The following is an 18,733-nucleotide window of genomic DNA, read 5'->3' as shown; positions in this document are numbered from 1 at the left end:
ACAGGAGTCACATTTCTTGTGTATGTAAAATTGACTTTCAAGAAATTTATAATATATAGGTCAGTATATTGTTGTGCTTTTATGTTGTTTATGTAAAAGAAAAATGAGGGAGGCGCTCATTTTTGTATCTTACCAATGTCAGCATTTTTACCTACTTGCAGGCATTCTTAAATAAATCATTGATGACAGGCTACATCTTTTAATGTAAGGAAACCAAAGTATGTTGATAGTTGTAACAGTATGAAACAGTTCTCAAGAACATCTGATAGTTTTGCCTATGTAGTAGATACAAGAATCTTGTTTTATTTCTGATTTGGCATATTTGAAGAAGTTTTTAATATTAATGCTGAATTCGTGACATGACATGCTTTGGTTCCTCATTTAAATTTTCACCATTCGAGGTGCTCTTGTGGTAACAGTGGTCTCAACTGATTCAATTGAAGAGTCATTGTTATCTTGTTGACCTGTCGTTTTTTATTTACATTGTGATTGGGGATAGCGGGGCTGCAAATATACAACATGGCCACCAACAGAACGTTGGCTATTTTTCATGTTCTCTTCCTACGTCTGCAAGTTGGTTCATTTGCGTGTATTACATATAAATGTAAGTTTTTAACTTGTATTCTTGAAGGTATAAATAATCACTTACTGTGATCAACAGAGATTCCAAAATCCCAGAGGCCCCCGAGGGTCACAAGTGGAAAGAAGTCCGTCATGACAACACTGTGACCTGGCTGGCTTCCTGGACGGAGAACATCCAAGGTGCTACCAAGTATGTCATGCTGAACGCTGCCTCCAAACTGAAGGTAATCTTTGGAAACAATTAAGTGTGCGTTGAGTGACAGCCGGAGTGTTGTTTGTCATGAATTGGAAATTATGGTGGACTGAGAGGGGTACACAGATACGTCCTTTGATGTTTGTCATCATCTGCATTGGGGGGGAGGGGGGGGGGGGGGGGCAAAATGCAATTGTGGACAGTTGTCTACTTGTTGTGTACCCTTGTTTATAGTTTCAGAGTGAGCATGCAAAGCTGGTTGCAGCATAGATTGGAAAAGGGGACATTTTGATGCAGACCTGCCACTCATCCCGATTTAATCGGGATATCCCGATTTTTGGCCCCAAATCTCAAGCATCCCGATTTTCCCGATTTCGATCGCCAGTATCCTGATTTTTTGTCGTTGCGTCTGTTGCGTCAGATTCTTAGAAAAAAAAAAAAAAAAAGTTCTGCAATCTCTTTTGCTCGGAAGCCCTGATTAGACTTTTTATCGGCAGGAACTTGGAACCCTACTTTCTAAAGCATATATATATACACCGAATCTAGTAGTTGACTCACACACGTTATTTCAACTTAAACGGACGTAGTATCGATTTTGAATTCCGACATGGATACGCTCAAGATCTACTTTCGCTTTTATAACCCAGAATTCTCCAATGGTGTCCTGATTACTGTAACAATTATGGCATGGGCCTAAGAATAATCTATTCGTTGTTCTGCCGTTGCTTTAAAAGCAAGCTTCGTCTGAGTTCTGGTTAGTCGGGCCCATCATCAAGACCTGTCAGTGGAACTTTCAAACGCTCATTCGTATCACGTGACATGACCTTGTACGTGTGAGTAGCGCGTGTGTCGGGGACCGTCGGTTGTCGGGGTCAACAAAGTTCGCATTGGTCGAGGTGTTTTTTGGGACTTAACCAGTGTGGACGACCGGGGTGGGAGAGGGTGGGGGTATTGTTTTGACACTTGGGCTGTGCGTGCCGTGATACATGTACTAATTGAAGATAAAGGAATAAGAAAAAAGAAATTAATGAACAACCTTGGCGCGATCTTTTGGGGGGGGGGGGGGGGGGCTTGAGTGTATATACGATGGAAGTCAAACGTTGTTACTGTATGTTAACGTGGGCTTTTAGCATGGATGATTAGAGTTATGTGTCAGCTATTTCCAAAACTACAAGAGTTTCAGCTTTACTGCAACCTGCGCTCCCCCAGTCTATCCAACTCCGACTCGAGTATGTATATGCTGTCTTTCACTTTTCTCTCTATTTAGAGGTCCAAACGTGAACTTATCCCTGCAAAAGTTTTCTCTTGCATACTTGCCTCATAAAAGGGAACCAGGACCCCTTTCCCCAGTGCCCCCTATGACTCATTTGCCGTTGATCCCGATTTTTTTCACTAGATCCTGATTTTTTTACTCTAAAATCCTGATTTTTAGATTTCATATAGTGGCAGGTCTGTTGATGGGTTTTTGTTTTGTTTTTTGTCTTTGTTTATATTGTATTGAAGAGAAAATCATTAGCAATGTTAAATGAAGGTGTTACTGTTGTTATTAATAGACGATTGATTGATTGACTGTACTCTTGAACATGTTTGCTTAGAGAAGTTGTTCTTTGTGTTGCAGGGAGAGAAGGACATGCAGAAGTACGAGACAGCCCGCAAGCTGCACAAGTGTGTGGACAAGATCCGCGCTCAGTACCAGGAGGACTGGAAGTCCAAGGAGATGAGAGTGAGGCAGAGAGCAGTGGCGCTCTACTTTATTGACAAGGTCAGTTCTAGCTATATATAGACTTTTGCTGGTCTTCTTTATTTACTTCACCTTCAGCTGGTAAAAATGATTAATGATTTCCATTGGGTGAAATGATTTCAACCTCAGTTTGCCTTTTACATGATGAATATTGAAATGGATTTTATATTGTTTCTTTCTGTAGAGTTATCCATTTGTTATTAAATGGAGCTGGAAGTAGCTGTTGTGTTCATTGTTTGTATTGGCTAGTAGCGGCTCAAGTTTAAATTGTTGTGACAGGAGCTAACATAAAGATTGTATTTCATTTTGGTCTCTGACATGTGTCAACGTGAAGGAAAAAGAGTAAGCTGGCTTACAGTGACAAGGAATTGGAAAATTTTTGTGCCTGATTTCTCAGGGTATTTATTTGTTAATTTCTTGTGAATTAAATAATGGCTTTGTTCTGTGTGCAGCTTGCTCTGAGAGCTGGTAATGAGAAAGAAGAGGGTGAGACTGCAGACACAGTGGGCTGCTGCTCCCTGCGTGTGGAACACATCACGCTGCACAATGAGAAGGACGGGAAGAACTATGTGGTGGAGTTTGACTTTTTGGGTAAAGATTCCATCCGCTACCTCAACGCCATCCCTGTGGAAAAACGAGTCTTCAAGAATGTTCAGCTTTTCATGGAGAACAAGTCGCCGGAGGATGACTTGTTTGATCGACTTAATGTGAGTCCTGGAAGTGTTTTTGTGGGAGTGGCAGATTTATGTAAAGAGAGAATAGACAATAGAAATCATTGTCGGTTTCACTTCTGTTTGCTGTGGATGCCTTGAGTATACTCCAAGTCTACCGAAACACAACCATGACCAGTGAGAGGACAGAGCATTCAGTGTAGTAGTTTAACTTGCCCCTTTTAACCTGGTCTTCGTGGTATCACCTCCTTTGTGGTGGATTTTTAAATAATAGATGTGGCTTTGTTGGGTAAAGATGTCAATGTTGAGTTTGCTTTGGCTGCCTGAATTGTAGTTACTCAGTGCTGTCAAGCACCGTGTAGTTGAAAATACAGTTATAGATGCAGAAGGCTGCTTTTTAGCCCTTTAAATGTGTTAATAGAAACGCGCATTTTGTTGGGTTTTGGTGGGGACATATCTGCCATATGGTAAATGGCATCTGTGTTTTAATTTTCTTACAGACCACTGTGCTGAACAAGCACCTTCAAGACCTGATGGAGGGGCTGACAGCTAAGGTGTTCCGTACGTTCAATGCCTCCCGCACTCTCTCTGAACAATTGGAGCTACTCACAAATCGTATGTATTTCTCAGAGTTCTTTATAAAGTCTTTTTTTGGGGTGGATGGAAAGTACATTTAGGATGTGCTTCACATTATTTTAGTTCGACATGATGATAAAAATTGAAATGCCCTCACAGGTGCACATGTTAATTAACAAATGAAGATAAAACTTTGTAAATTTATACACATTGTCGGGCAATAGCTGGCAATATCTTGGTACAGTTGCTTCACCTTGTATCTTTGCAGAGTGTTATGTGAAAATTTCTGTTACTAAATAGCGGGATATTTCAGTCAGTCCAGGGGTGATTCGTGATCATTAATCCATTCAGCTTTTACTTTTTAAGTTTATATTGAAATCCCTGCGTAGCATTGAATTTCTGTCAACGTTTGGTTTGTATGTAAGCAATAACCTGTCTGTTTTGTTTTCCTCATCGTGAAGCGGACGACAGTGTGGCTGCTAAGATGCTGTCCTACAACAGGGCTAACAGAGCTGTGGCTATTCTGTGTAACCATCAACGTGCTGTGCCCAAAACATTTGAAAAGTCCATGGAGAATTTGCAGAAGAAGGTAATTTTTTAAAGATTTTCTTTCTTTCTCAAAATTACTGAATTTTAAGAGAGGGGGGGGGGGGGGGGGGTTCTTTTTTCTTTGAGGTGTAGATACATTCAGAGTAAGTGCTTAGCTGCGCTTTCAAAACTTTTATGTTCTTTACCTAGAATGGTGTGTACTCACAAAATGTTTTACTTTTTTCAAATGGATGAAAGTCGGTCTACTTCCTATGTTGGAACATTCAGTTAAAGTCAATAGTTAGTTTTCTTTGTGGGTATGTCCTTATCTCTCCTTTTTGTGGTTTTAATTCTCTTGTAACACCTCCAATCTTCAGCACTATTATGACCTAATTGTGTTGCAAGTACAGTTCATACTGGCTTTAAGCATGGTCATCGGGAGAAAGCATAAGCGTGCTTAATGCTGAAGTGTGCTCGAGTGCGAAGTAAACAATCCAGAGATTTTCGTGTAGAAATTTTCCTGAGTTATTTCCCTTCGTTTGTAAGTTGGGGTCGCACAAAAGTGTATGCTGTCATTTTTACCTGCCATAATAGTTTTTGTTTGTTTTTAAATTTATTTTTTATAACTTATGGTAATAATAGATTGCAAACTATCAATTTGAAAAAGCATGAAATGAGAGATTTGTCGATCACCAATGAATAAAGTAAACGTGAACTAGTCGACGTAATTTTAGTGGTATCAAGGAGGAAACAGACATGAAGAAAACAGAAGTTGTGGAAAAAGTAGTTAAAAATATAAAAACTTGGGAGTAATTTGGCATAGAGGAGAGGGAGCTTTGCTTGCGATTTTAAATAACACTCTCCTGCACAACTCTTGTAATTTTCCCGAATTTAGTTTGAGATGCGAGGCCAGCGGATTCCATGAATACACGAATAGTGTTCAGGCTTTGCAACAGCTCCGAGGAAGAAGGCATTTTGGTCGCCGCTTCTACTCCTTCAGCTTCAGCGCTCTCCTTTTCCTCCTCCGCTTGGGATCGCTTCCTTTCCAACGTGTTTTGAACAATTTCACAATCTGTTAATTCGCCAGTCACAGGTGCGTCTTCATCCACAGCGATAAATTCTTCAAATATTTCAGGGTCTAAGTTTTCTGGTGGAATTAATGTCACAGGGGTGATAATGGGTGACACGTCGTCGCTTGTTGAGTTGATGACGAAACCCGCCTTCTCATAGTAGTTTTTGATTGTTTCTGAAGTAACCAACGACCATACTTCTCGCATTAGGTAAATGGTTCTCAAAACAGTGATGGTGGGTAGAATGTCGCTGGCTTTCTTTGACTAGTCGGAATCGAGCTCGCTGATGATGATGTTGTTCAGCGCAGCACAATAATGGCATTTAAAGTTCCTGATAATGCCTTGATCCATTGGTTGAAGTGTTGCAATAGTATTGGGGGAGTAAAAATTCCAACTCAATGCACGTAAGACCTGTTTTGTTGGGATGTGCACTACAGTTGTCAACAAGAAGCACAATTGATCTTCCTTGAAGACGAAGTGATTTGTTCCACGATCGAAGAAAATAGGTAAAAATGTCTGATGTCATCCATGTATTGTCAGAATATTTATAGCCAACGGGAAGTTTTGGCTCATTGCTGAGAAAGTCATGAGGCGATTTGCTTTTCCCAATTATGAGAAGTTTCTTTTTTTCAGTTCCAGACATATTGGCGCAGATGAGAACAGTGAGTCTGTCTTTTTGTTTTTTGCCACCACTGATTTTCTCATTCCTATAGACAGCCACAATCTGGAAGACCTTTGAAAAAGATGCCTGTTTCATCGACGTTGTACATATCATTTTGTGAATAATCATTCAGTAAACCAACCATCATGCACTCTCTCCAGTTTTGGATGGACTCGGAGTCTGTGCATTGTTTCTTCCCATGCTCTCGTTTGAATGTAATGCTGTGGCGTTCTTTGGAGCGGCTTAACAATCCATCCGATGGCGTGAAGTTGTGACCCTTCTCTTCCGTCAATTGTTGCTCTTTCTGTTTCAGGATAGGTCCATTGATCCTTACATTCTGATCGTTTTTTGACCTAGCCAGGCGTTTAGAGTAATATCGACGTCCTCTTCTTTGAAACTTTTTTTTTTTTTTTCGGTTTCTTGAAAGATTTTGAAAATCTTAAGCAGTGCTACGAGTTTCCTCTCTAGTTTTCCACTCTGGAAATCTTGAAATGCCATGCTTGCGAGTCTCAGTAAAGTTCTGATCTTGGACAGATTCCATCTCTTCGATTATTTTCAACTCTTGCTCCACTGTGAGACAAGTTCTTTTCGCTGCCATGATGTTGGTTTTGGCCTATTTAAGACGTCGTTTAGTGTAATCTCTGAAGGCTACTGTAAGAAACGATGTAGTTCGGTCTGTGGTCTAATGGGAAATGAAAATTTCAATTTAAACGGCCAGTCATGATACAGCACATTAGGCCTATACACTGCCTGTGCGTAGGGCCTACCACTTGCTGCTGTGGCACATTCACACCTTCGCCTTAGTCCCACCTCGCGCGTGATACATCTGACTTTCTTTGTATTTTTTTCATCTATGTGTGGCGTTGCCCTAGGTTAGATCCTATGTCCTCACTCCTTGCAGCTGTGTAGACTGTTCGAACTTCGATGGGTCATCATGAAAGTATTGGCTGTCTTGTAAATGAAGCGTGCCTGAAGCCGAAGTATCGTGCTTAACGGCATGTAATTTATATAGCAAAAATTCAGTAATTCAATGGTGTTTAATAATTGTGTCAAATATTTTCAGATTGATGCAAAGAAGGACGACATCAAGCAAGTCAAGAAAGATATCAAGAGTATCAAAGCAGACTACAAACAGGCCAAGTCAATGAAGACTAAGACGTAAGCTGACCCACAGTGATACAATTTTTTCCTTTGTGTTTCTATTATAGCATGGAGACACCTGTCTGCTTGTTCCTATTTTCTTTTGAAGGGTAAAAATGTAGTGAAGTCAATTTGCATATTCTTCTTCTCTTTGATGGCTTCAGGCTTATGTCTGTGGTATCTATTATATACTGGGCTGTTCATCTGTCAGCACGTACAGTTTCTCTTGTATCAAATATGCATACTAGTTCTGGTAGCAATGACTGTTTGTTAAACAAAAAAAATCATAGTTCTGTTTTATTGCACAATGGTTGTTTTGACATTGGAGTAAGGAGGATGCCGATCCAAGGTTTGTCAACATTGTAATGTTTTTCCCTCTTCATGCTGCAGGTTGTATGAGAAAAAGAAGAAGACTCTTCAAAGACTTGAGGAGCAGCTAACCAAGTTGGAAGTGCAGGCTACGGACAAGGTAAGACTTTTGTTTCATGGGTTTTGGTTTTTTTTTCTGTGAAGCATTTGTTTCAAGTCATGAGCCCGACATTGTGACCCAGTGGAACATTGTTCCCAACTGGCTACAGTGGATTTTAATGAAATTATGCTCTGTTGTTATGGCTATTGGATAGATTGAGTGGTCAAGAGAGTAAGTTACTAGGGAAAGATTGTCACCAAAGCATGTGGGATTGAACCAACCACAAGGCCTTTGGTATATGCTTTTCAGTTATAAATTAATTTATTTTAAAAATGTATCAGTATTTTTTATTTTTTATTTGACGATAGTTCCCTGATTTTTGCTTTATGTCATTTGTGATATAGTTGTGGCCTTTACCTGAAACTGTTTTGCTGTCCTCAGGATGAGAACAAGGAGATTGCTCTTGGTACCTCCAAACTCAACTATCTCGACCCCAGGATTTCGGTGGCCTGGTAAATATTGTTTGTTCAAGATATGTTTTTATTTTTAGTAGATCCACTTCTTGTGAAGACTTTTTTGCTTCTATGGCTTGACACTAGGCAGGTCACAAGCTGAGGCTGTGGGATGATCAAGACATTCAGTAGTGGGTTGAAAGCAGTGCATCAGCGTGTATCATTGATGTTATACTTAGTGGGTGCTCTGATATCGTGCGCTTCTTCTTTCCTATCAAACATCTGTTGTCATCTTTACCTCTCCACTTTCTTTTCTTTGTGTATTGTTCCCTAGTAAGATTTAATTTTCAGTATTGGTATAATCTGTTAGTGTTGAAAGTGCTGTAAAACTCAAACTAAAACTAAACGGTAATGATTTTTCGTTGTGTTGACCAGTTTTGTCCTATAAAAAGTATTTATTGCGTTATTCCTTCTTTCCTACCAAACATCTATCGTCCTCATCTCTCCTCCTTCTTTTTGTGTTTGTTACTCTCTTGTAACTCCTCTTATCTTCAGCATTTATATGACCTTATTGTGTTGCAAGTGCCATAAAACTCTTACTAAAACTAAGTTGTTCAGTCTCATACATGTCTGTTGAATTTCACCCTCATTGTATGTTACGTCCCTTGAGTTTGTAGGCTAAAAGTGTGTTTTTGTTCCCCACAGGTGCAAGAAATTTGATGTACCAATTGAGAAGGTGTACAACAAGACCCAGAGGGACAAGTTCCGATGGGCCATTGACATGGCTACAGAGCACTTCAAATTTTGATGATGCTTCATTTGCCTAGGCCACCAGGACTGTCAAACAGACATGTGACAGTGTGTACAGATTGTCATTGGAAGATATTTGCCTTTTCTTCAATTAATTGTGTAAAGTAATTTTTCCTTTTCCCTTGTCAATACATATTTTATATGTTGTGTGATATGCACAGGTGCTTGCTCCATATGCAGCACTGTGACTGTTTTGCCTGCCAACTCCATTGTAATGCAACATACTTTTTAACAGCATATCAGTCCTTGGTGTTTATTGCTATGTTATGGCTTGTGGCCAGAAGTTACCTTAAAGATTGATCGATGCATTCCTTCATACTCAGCACTCGTGTCTGCACGTCGTCCAAGAGTGTAATGCTGACTGGAACTGTGGATTATTCATTAGATTTGTTCTGTGAGTACATGCTTATAGCAAAACATCAGGAAGGATACATCAGACTAAAGGAACATACTTCTTCAGTAAATTAGTATAGAAAGACCGAAATGCAAGTTTTGTGTAGTGGTCAGTTTTAGGTAAAGGGAACATATGGCCAAGGTTTGTATGGAATTGAAGTTTATTTCAATTTGTAATCATTTAATGTACTGTAAATACTGTAATAAAGACAGATCAGGTTCTTCTGTTCAGGGGAGAGACTGGACAAATATGAATTCTAAAGCTGGATCTTGATATAAAATTGTTTTTTTGTGTGCCAACAGGCTGGAAAAGTATCAACTTCTGAAGTGCTAGTGTAGTAAATATGTAGAAAAGGATTTTGTGTTATAATGTTCAGTTCATGAGTTCAGAATTGGCATGTGCTCAAACTCGGCATCAGCAGGGTGGCTGCTTACTCAATTAGGTTGCCATAATTTTTTTCCCCCTCTTCCATACTAAATTTTAAGATAGATCATTGTATGAGGATGTATATTTTGCGATCACTCACCATTTTAGCAAAAGGATACACTTAATTTTTGCATTTTCAGCTTTTTATTGATTGCTTCACGTACCTTTACCAGTTGTAAACATGTTGAAGCTACCATCTTATATCTCTTGTGATGCAGCTGATATGATAAGTGAGGGTTGAAATTTTGACTGTTAGCATTCCATCTTTTCCAGCATTTCCCAGTATTTTATGACAATTTGAAAAAGATTTTAAAGATAAAGTTCTAAAATTATGTTTTTCATAGTTGAAATATTTCAACTTTGAAATTTATGCCCCACCAATAAGCCAATTTTATTACAGTCGAACCTGTCATGACGGCCACCTGTAGAAACGGCCACTTTCCATTTCCCCCCTTGCATTATTTCTCTATAATTTTACTGTGTAAAACGGACACCTGTCCAATGCGGCCATGGCTACCCTATTTTGTCAACCCATTGCCAAATCTACCTATCTAAGACTTCCAGACTTTGTCAAAAATTATGCTTTTTCCCCTGACGTTGTTGACAAGCCATCGTAATTCATTCACCTGTCATTGTTGTCAGTCCCTCCAATGGATGAAACGTCATGTTGCTTAGGTCACTCTCAATGCTTACCCAAGTTGACCAATGGGTGACAATAAATTTTCAGCTGCTAGTAAGGGAAGCGTATGATCCGTCATGACTTATAATTTCCGCCCACTACTCAGTAAATCAAGTCCATAACAATGGAAATCAACACAAACTCGCGACAGAGTTGCTCGTTCGCCGAGTGGTGGAGACCCATTTATTTGTTTTACTGTGACACTTTGCCTTCCTCTTCTGAAACATTTAGTTTTGTTTTGACCTATCTCGGAACCATAATTCAAAAATAAAAATAAAACTAACAACAAAAAGTCCCTCAAAAACCGTCCTATCCTCTCCCCCCTTTCAAAAGAAATAAAACAACAACACATTTTGATCAGCCCTAGGGCAGTCATAACATGTGTCCACCTCCAGTTGGGACCCCAGGAGTAAATAGTTTGTTATTTTAAAATTTTGATCCGTCCTGCCTAAGACGGCCACCTGTCTTATACGGCCACTTTTCCCCTCGACAATGCGTGGCTGTCTTGCACAGGTTATACTAATTTTTTTTTAGGTACAAATTTCACAATATTACGGCCTTGTATTTTGCGCAATGAGATTGTGGGTATTTACATTTCTACTCCCATTATAATGTGTATTAGAACAGGAGTGCTTATTTGTTGCCCAAAAATTTACAAAGTGTGCCGGAGTGTAGTCCATAAAAGTAACTGAAGTGCCTGTGTTTTTTACTGGACAGCTAGTGGGTTGCCTCAGATTTTTTTTCACTGATTTCTTTTGTGTGGCTGATGTGTTGCAGTATTCCATTTCACTGTGACTTCAATATGTGGAAGTATTGTGTACCCTGGCCATTCATAAACATATTTTCTCTACTCAAAATATTGCTACAAAATGAGTTAGAACTTAAGGGTAGGAGAGAACTGCACAGTGCATGGCAGAATCTGAAATGTACAAAATGGGGAAAGCCCTTTTCAACACTGGAAATGGCTATATTTTTATCTAGCGCTTTTCACATCCCAGCAAATGGTATTTGTCCATTGTTTCTTGTTGCTTCTTGCCTGATCAAACCAGCTGATTGATTGTGGATCTGGTGGGAGGCTTCGGCTTTGCCCGTATTTGTGGACTTGTTTTGATTTGGACTTGGTCACGACAGCATGTGCACTATTTTGACAATATCTAAAGTGATTATTTGAAAGTCCAACTAACTGCCAGATTATTTTATTTTCATTTCTTTGGAAAAGGAGTATGTGTAGTGTTCATTGAAATATTAGTATGCACATTTGAATAGTTTAGATAATTGCACCTAAGTTAAAATTGACTGCTTAGTGTAGGGCTCTGCTGTACACCATTTTAAAAAGTAACGTATGGTTGAGTCTTACACTGAGCAGTCAAAATGAAGTTAAAACTTTTTCTTTGTAATGGTTTAAAATTCGTGATTGCAAAGCGTGTTGTATAATTTTTAGTCTTGTTTGCTCAACCTAAATAAATTTTTTACAGGCTCAAGTAATATTTATATGACAGAGCCACTGTAAGTTTAGAAGTGGTACAGAAGTACTTTATTTATGACTATCGTGTTCTTGAATGTGACTCTGGACAGTGTTGCTCTTGAAATGAGAAATGCTGAGGTTATAAGAATAAGTGAGCTTCATTTCTCTGTTGAGATCGCGACTCCATTGATGTCCTGCTCCTGTGCAGGGTCTTGTAGTACCAGCCTTACTATTGAGCCTCATTGGCATATGCTGGCTCTGCTTTCTCCTCTCTGTTGCAACCTGTACTGCACCCAGGTGGATGTTTCGTTTTGGAGTCTTTGCTTTGTTCTCTCGTCAACTTTTTGAACATCTGTTCACTCTTTTTTGAGCGGTCATTGTTTCATGAATGTTGGTTGAGTTGGTTGTGATGATTTTGTTCCCCCACATTGACTTGAATTGCAGTGACACAAATGTCTCCAATCAAACTGATGCAGTATTGCAATATTCCTTAATTTAATGACTTTAAAACAGCAATGGTGCACACAGTCTCCCGGACACATTGTCAAAGTATGAGTGTCTGTGCACACTTGCAGTGATATTAAAGGGACACAAAGAAATGTAGACATATACATAAAGTTGAGGAAGTGTCTCTAGTTTCAGTATTTTGAGGTATGATTATTTGGTCATTTTTTGTAGTCAGCAAAAAGTGTTATTCAGCATTGTCACCCCTCTGCGGTGGCTATTTTTATTTATTTAAAGTAGTACATTCATAGTAGTGAATAAAAATATTTTTGATGAATTGAATGTTATTCTGCTGTCATTTCCAGTCATTCAAAATGCGCTGTCCCTTGTATTTTGTAAATCTGTAAGAGTGAATTGAATCTTTTGTCCAGCAAAGTGCTATTTGCTTGTTTTGTAGTGACAGTAATTTATTTACTTATCATTCTTATGCTGTACAACAAAGTTGGGTGTTCTTTTTGTGATGCAACTTTCATTTATTTTTGACCAAAGTAAAGGTCTCAGAATGGGTATTGTGGGATAAAATACATGAGCAAATGTATTGTCGTTTGGAGAGGCATTCCAAGAGATACACTTGATTTGCGCGAGATCTACTGATTTATGTCTATTTATATAAATATTATACACATTTTTAGCTTGCCTTTAATGTTCACTGATGTCTCTTCGAAAAGTCATGGAATATTTTAGAGTGTGTGTTAGGGAAGAAAGTGTATCTTGGGTCTTGTCCTGAGTGATAGTCCCTAGACGTTTAGTGCTGTCATGTGGTAGAGAATCATTCACCGTGGAAAAGTACCCTGTGACACTTCAGGGTTTTTTAGTTTAAAAAAAATATTGTATAGCCATTAAACATTTTATGGCCATCTATGGCATATTTTAAGCCATAGTTGACGGGATACACACCCATGTGTAGTTACCCTTTCGTGACGGAATTCGCACTGGTGTATATCTGCTCATGATCACCGTCACCATAACACAAGTAAGGGACAGATGAAGTTGATTTGTTCCACGTAAGGTACCTCATCCATTTTGGAATAATATCAATCAATGCCGAGCTTAGATACATAAAACATAATTATGCTAGAACCTTTTATAGACTACCCATGTTTTCACTTATAAATCTTCTAGTATGGAACTATATATGGGTGTTGTCTGGGTTCTGCAATACATCGTGGGACTGGACAGCGTTTATTTCAACTTCATATAATTTTTGGTGTGTTTCCTTGTGTGAGTGTGTTTATGAACATGCCTCTGTTCTCCTGTGACGCCTCCTCCGTTGCAAACTTTTAACTGTATATTCTCACACTTTTTTGCCTCTGTCTTGTTTTTAAGCGGCCTTACAGCCATGTCAGTTGGACTTTTGATAGTGTATTTTAAACTAGCTGTCATATATGGAATGCCCTATTATCCCCATGGCCTCTTATATTGTTGTGTGCTGATTAGGTTTTACTGAAAGAGGGAGAAGGTTTGTAGGTTTTACTGAAAGAGGGAGAAAGTTTGATATCAGGGTTCAGGTCTTTTTCCTTTTTTTTTAAACTGAAAATTTTAATTATATCTTCTTTTCAGTAATGTTTTGGTTATTTCAGTTTGGGAAAATGAGAAGACTGTGGTCTCTTGAATGACTAGAATTGTACAAACGGGGTAGACCAGCATCTATTTATTGATAATGTTATGCATTGCGTCATTCTGTTTTATATATCTCTCCCACCCCAAGTTGTTTTCCCAGTGTTTCATATGGATGTCATGTTATTCTACCATGCCAGTGTTCTGTTGCATATTCATCAAATCTATAAGTGGCTTTCAGTTTTATTCAGATTCAAACACAAGGGAATGTGCCGCAGTTTTACTTTGTTCGGAATGCTAATGCTTTGGTTGTACCTGCGAATTGTGGCCATGAAAGGGAGTTAACAGGCATTTGAAATTTGCTTCTTTTTTTTTTTTAAATTTCTTTTGACGCACAAACACAATGAATTTTACGGGATATTTTGTTTAGAGATTTGATGGAAGAGGAAATTCCTGCAGAGCCTGCTCTGCTCTTCTCACCGTTGGCCTTGTTAATGTGAGGATCTTGGAAAGTATGACTCAGTGTTAAATGTACCACTTGAAAAAGTTTGTCTAAAGTTCATGCTCATGGGGGTTAGTTAACATTTGGTATCGTACCTGTACTTTGGTGTACACAGCCTGTGCCATGATTTGTCCTTGTCTGACGTACCTACAGTGCCCGCTGCATGTACTGTAAAGACTCGGCAATGCTTCACTGGTGCATAATTCTTAACGAAGTTAACTCTCTGGAAAGTTTAAAACAGGCTGGGAAGTGAGGATTTAGTATGGGTTCATTACATAAATAATTCCAGTTATTGGTTTTTGTCTTTTTGTACGAGTGAGTGTGGGGTGGCATTGTAAGGTGTTTAGTGTGTGCCAGCAGTAACTGAATTTCTTTGATATTGAAGTATGTTTGAGATAGGTTTGCTCCCTCTGAATTTGTCCTCTGTTACATTTTTGCTTACATAAGATATTTTTGTCTTGACAATGCCATTTTAACAAATGTATGATTATTCTTTCAGTGGAAGTCAGTGTGTCTGTATAGTACTTTGCCTCATTTAGAAAAAAAACAACAAAAAACCTCATAAGCTAGATGATTGTGTTCCCAAGTACTCGTGTGTGCATGCAAGGTTTTTTTTTTCTTTGTTTTTTTTTTAAAGTATACATAAAAAGCCTTTCAGTTATGAAATGAAACTTTGCAATAAAATGACAAGTCATCTTTTGAAGGCTTTAATAGTTTTGCTTGTGTCATAATGGATGTTGTGTGTACTCAATACACAAGTACTTTGAGGAGGGGCTGCATTAGGATCATATATAGAGGGATTAGTTTTACACATAACATTTCCCTAATTTTCTATAGCGCCTGATCCTAGGGTTGGTGGAATTGAGTACCTAGTTCTCGTGGTTATGGATGAACAATTTTGGAGGTCACTTGAGGAAGTTGTGTGTGTTAAAGATTCCTTGGCGGTTATAAAATTGAAAAGAGTACGGCAGGTGCTTTGGGCTGTTGTCCAGGTAAAATTCAAAATGAATCCCTACCCTAAAGGATTGTCAATGTATCTATTATATATTTGGCAACTTGGAAATACTTTTCCCATAAAACTACGGCAACTACAGAGTTGAAAGTTGGCAAGTTCCTGTACCTGCAAAAAGATAGGTCCCCATGACCGAGCCCGATTTTTTATTTATTCATTTCCTAAATTTAGACAAATATATTTGACAAAAAGTTCCTGTCCTTTGGCCTTTGTGATCATTCCACTGAGAAACGAGACTGATCTGCGTAGCTGTCCTTTTTCATAGCGGAAGTGATATTTTGCAAGGCGTATTTTGTTTTGAGAGTATAGATCTAGACCTTCTAATTTATGGCATCTCTCAAGATTTATTACTCCATTCCAGTAGAGTGTAAATATAGTAGTAGTTATAGGGCAGTGACTTTCAGTTGATGTCAATGCACCGATCATTCCTTTCATCGAATGGGCGCCCAGCTAGTACTAGTATATATATATATATATATATATATATACACACAGTGGAACTCGGATTCAACGAGTCGCCTTTTTATGAGCTGTGTAAAAAAAGAAAAGACCGATTCGTTCAAATGCAGACGCCTGTGTCATCTTGATTGTTTAACAAAAATTTGAGTTGAGCCTAGCTTACCGCAACTGTTGATTCCATAGACCAGCGCACAATTCATTACGTAGATCTACATCAAGACTAGCTTATCATTGTAATAATGATCAGTTGCCGAGGGGAGAAAAGACTGTGACGCCTTTGTATTTGCGACGTTCAACGCCTGAACCGTTTGTGCCCCCTCCCCGACACGCACACAGCCACACGTGTTCAGGCGCCCATCCGACCCCGACACACGCCAGAGTAGTAGACACGTGCGCGTGCCAACAACGCATGTGTGTTGGAATGAAAAAAGAGGCCGCTGACTGGTTGCATGCAGTCGGCTAAGTGAATAATGGTTCACGATGCAGGTGCAATGGAGTTTCCGGGAATAGAAAAAGTTCGTTCTGGGAGAAAAATGAGCGACGCCACGTCTGCAGTGGCTGTTCACCCTGGAAGCGACCTCGTTGAATCCGAGCTCGCTGATTTAAGTGCTCGTTGAATCCGGGTTATTTTTATTGATTTTAAAGAAGAAAAAAAAACTACAACAGGGAATCTATCTCATCTCGTTGAATCCGAGTTCCACTGTATAGTACATACGCTAAGAATAAGAGTACCTTCAAAACGGCACATAGTTGTTTGTAAGACAAGTGATGATTCTACCTTCTATGTGTAGATAAAATGGCCATGTATAAAAATCGACTACAGTGTGAGATGAAGATATTGCAGTCAGTTTCTTACTGAGATCTAGCAGGAGTGAGTACACCAAAAGAGAACAGGGGAAATGTTTGTGGCCAGTGGTACACATATAATACATACTGGTCATACAGATGTGGCAATTTCTTTTTTTTTTTAGTAGAGGTTTTACGGCGCTCGCAAATGCATACGGTCATTTAATATTATGAGCGCCAGAAGATAAGATTAAGAGGTGTTACAAGACAGTACACATGTAACAAACATCTTTCTCATATCTTGGTCCATTTATGTGGAACAGATTACCCATGAAACTAAGACAAATAAAAACACTTGATAGCTTCCAAAGACATCTTAAACATTTTCTGTTCCTGCAGACCTATCCTTCATAAGCCTTTAACGTTATCTTTCATTATAGTTGTTCTGTTCCTATGTCTGGATGAAAATAGTCTCTCTCTCTCTCTCTCTCTCTCTCTCTCTCTCTCTCTCTCTCTCTCTCTGTGTGTGTGTGTGTGTGTGTGTGTGTGTGCATTAATGTATATTGCATGAGAAGAAAGGAAGTAGTAAGAAAGGTTTTTGAAAAATGGGTATTCCAATGTAAAGTGCATTGAGCTACTTTTTTTGGGAAATGCGCTAAATAAATGTTATATATTATTATTATTGTCATTATTAAAAAGAAAAAGGGGAGATAAGGGCGATAGATGTTTGATAGGAAAGAAGAAGCAAACCACACCAGAGCACCAGCCAACCACCCACAATTTTGCTTTATTTCAGGGGGTTCTCTTAAGAGTTCGATTTTAAAAAGCTAGCCTAGCGGGCTGTCATGGTCATGTGGCATCAGAGACGAACTACCACTGATGAACGCCAAGAAAACACGCGCTCGCACGCACACGCATACTATACACACATATTCACCCACCTAAAAAAAGCAAACAAAACACCCCCCCCCCCCCCCCAAAACCCCCCACCAAAAAAACAACAAAATACCAACCCAACAAAAAAAACCCAACCAACAAAACATCCCCAAAACAAAAACAATTGAAACATGGTCAGTGCCATCGTCTTGCAACCAGGACTCCTCTTTTTAGTAAATAAGGAATATAATATTGACCTTCTGCTCTGGAGCATGCCTGTAGCAACTGTGCTGTTTTTTGGACAAATATAGTCATCAGTGGGGCTCAATGATGCGTTGTTCTATCCGGTTTATTTTTCTGTTTCTGAAAGGAAACTGCAAATTTTGAGTTTTGACGAATTTCAAAATGGTGCACTTGAACTCTAGAAGAAGTGCCTGGTGCAGACTTGTACTGATTTTATAGCATAATTTGTTTTTTGTAGGTTTTTTTTGTAGATATGAAAGAAAAAAACAACAACAGCCCTACAACCAAATCAGCTCGCTAATTTATTTAAATATAAGCAAGAATTTTTTTGTTTACAGGTTTTCGTTCCTTTCTAAGTTGGTGGGCGTGGCCATGGCCTTCGTGTTATAACGAAGGCCTTGGCGTGGCTCGTCTTGAGAACGTATCTCGCAGTCACCCAATCGCCTCAATCTGTAGGCCTATTGTTTACTATAGCAACTTGATTTGTTTGCAGTTCAGCCTGTTTGCCTTTCCGGATGCCTACTGCTGAACACACTGCAAAACTGCTCTTGTCTACTCTCACTGGATTCGAATTATGCGTCACTCTGACTCTCGGTGTGCATGTTTTTATAGAGTGGTGTCTATGAAAATAACCAGAATGGAGGGGAGGGTCACATTATTATCATTATAATGATTTATCTCTTCTGTTACTTTACTTGACAAATGCCTATGAATAGCCTATACGGTATTTTGCCGAGTAATGTTCAGCTTTGATGGACGGTACAGTTCTGGAAATTTTTGTTTAGTGTGTGAACGTAGAGGTTAGGAGGGCTTGTTTTTCACCGATATCACCCTGCTCTTTCGTTTCTCTTCGTTTTTTGTTTTTCTTTCTCTCTTGGTGCGTTTTTCTATTTGACCTCTCACCTTGTATAATAATTCTGTCTTTGGCCAAGCTGGGCTAACCTATGCCGTGTTAAGTCACTCGTTCTTGTGAACCAATAGCAACGAGCATTCCAAT

The 18,733-nt window shown here is 39.0% G+C and overlaps 1 protein-coding gene across 1 annotated transcript in view; it reads left to right on the top strand.

The window, feature by feature from the left end:
* LOC101853285 (DNA topoisomerase I, mitochondrial) overlaps positions 1-15,060 on the top strand; it is a 29,021-nt gene extending 13,961 nt beyond the window's left edge. The window contains exons 11-19 of the mRNA XM_005091235.3: positions 662-806; positions 2,394-2,537; positions 2,969-3,223; positions 3,688-3,802; positions 4,225-4,352; positions 7,086-7,180; positions 7,553-7,631; positions 8,013-8,083; positions 8,729-15,060. Of these exons, the coding sequence (XP_005091292.1) occupies positions 662-806; positions 2,394-2,537; positions 2,969-3,223; positions 3,688-3,802; positions 4,225-4,352; positions 7,086-7,180; positions 7,553-7,631; positions 8,013-8,083; positions 8,729-8,831 (1,135 nt within the window). The 3' untranslated portion in view covers positions 8,832-15,060. The remainder of the gene's footprint in view (positions 1-661; positions 807-2,393; positions 2,538-2,968; positions 3,224-3,687; positions 3,803-4,224; positions 4,353-7,085; positions 7,181-7,552; positions 7,632-8,012; positions 8,084-8,728) is intronic.
* The last annotated feature ends 3,673 nt before the right edge of the window (positions 15,061-18,733 follow it).

This window comes from Aplysia californica, unplaced genomic scaffold (genome assembly GCF_000002075.1).
Source record: "Aplysia californica isolate F4 #8 unplaced genomic scaffold, AplCal3.0 scaffold00027, whole genome shotgun sequence".
Lineage (NCBI taxonomy): Eukaryota > Metazoa > Mollusca > Gastropoda > Aplysiida > Aplysiidae > Aplysia > Aplysia californica.
This window is presented reverse-complemented; position numbering and strand designations above follow the sequence as displayed.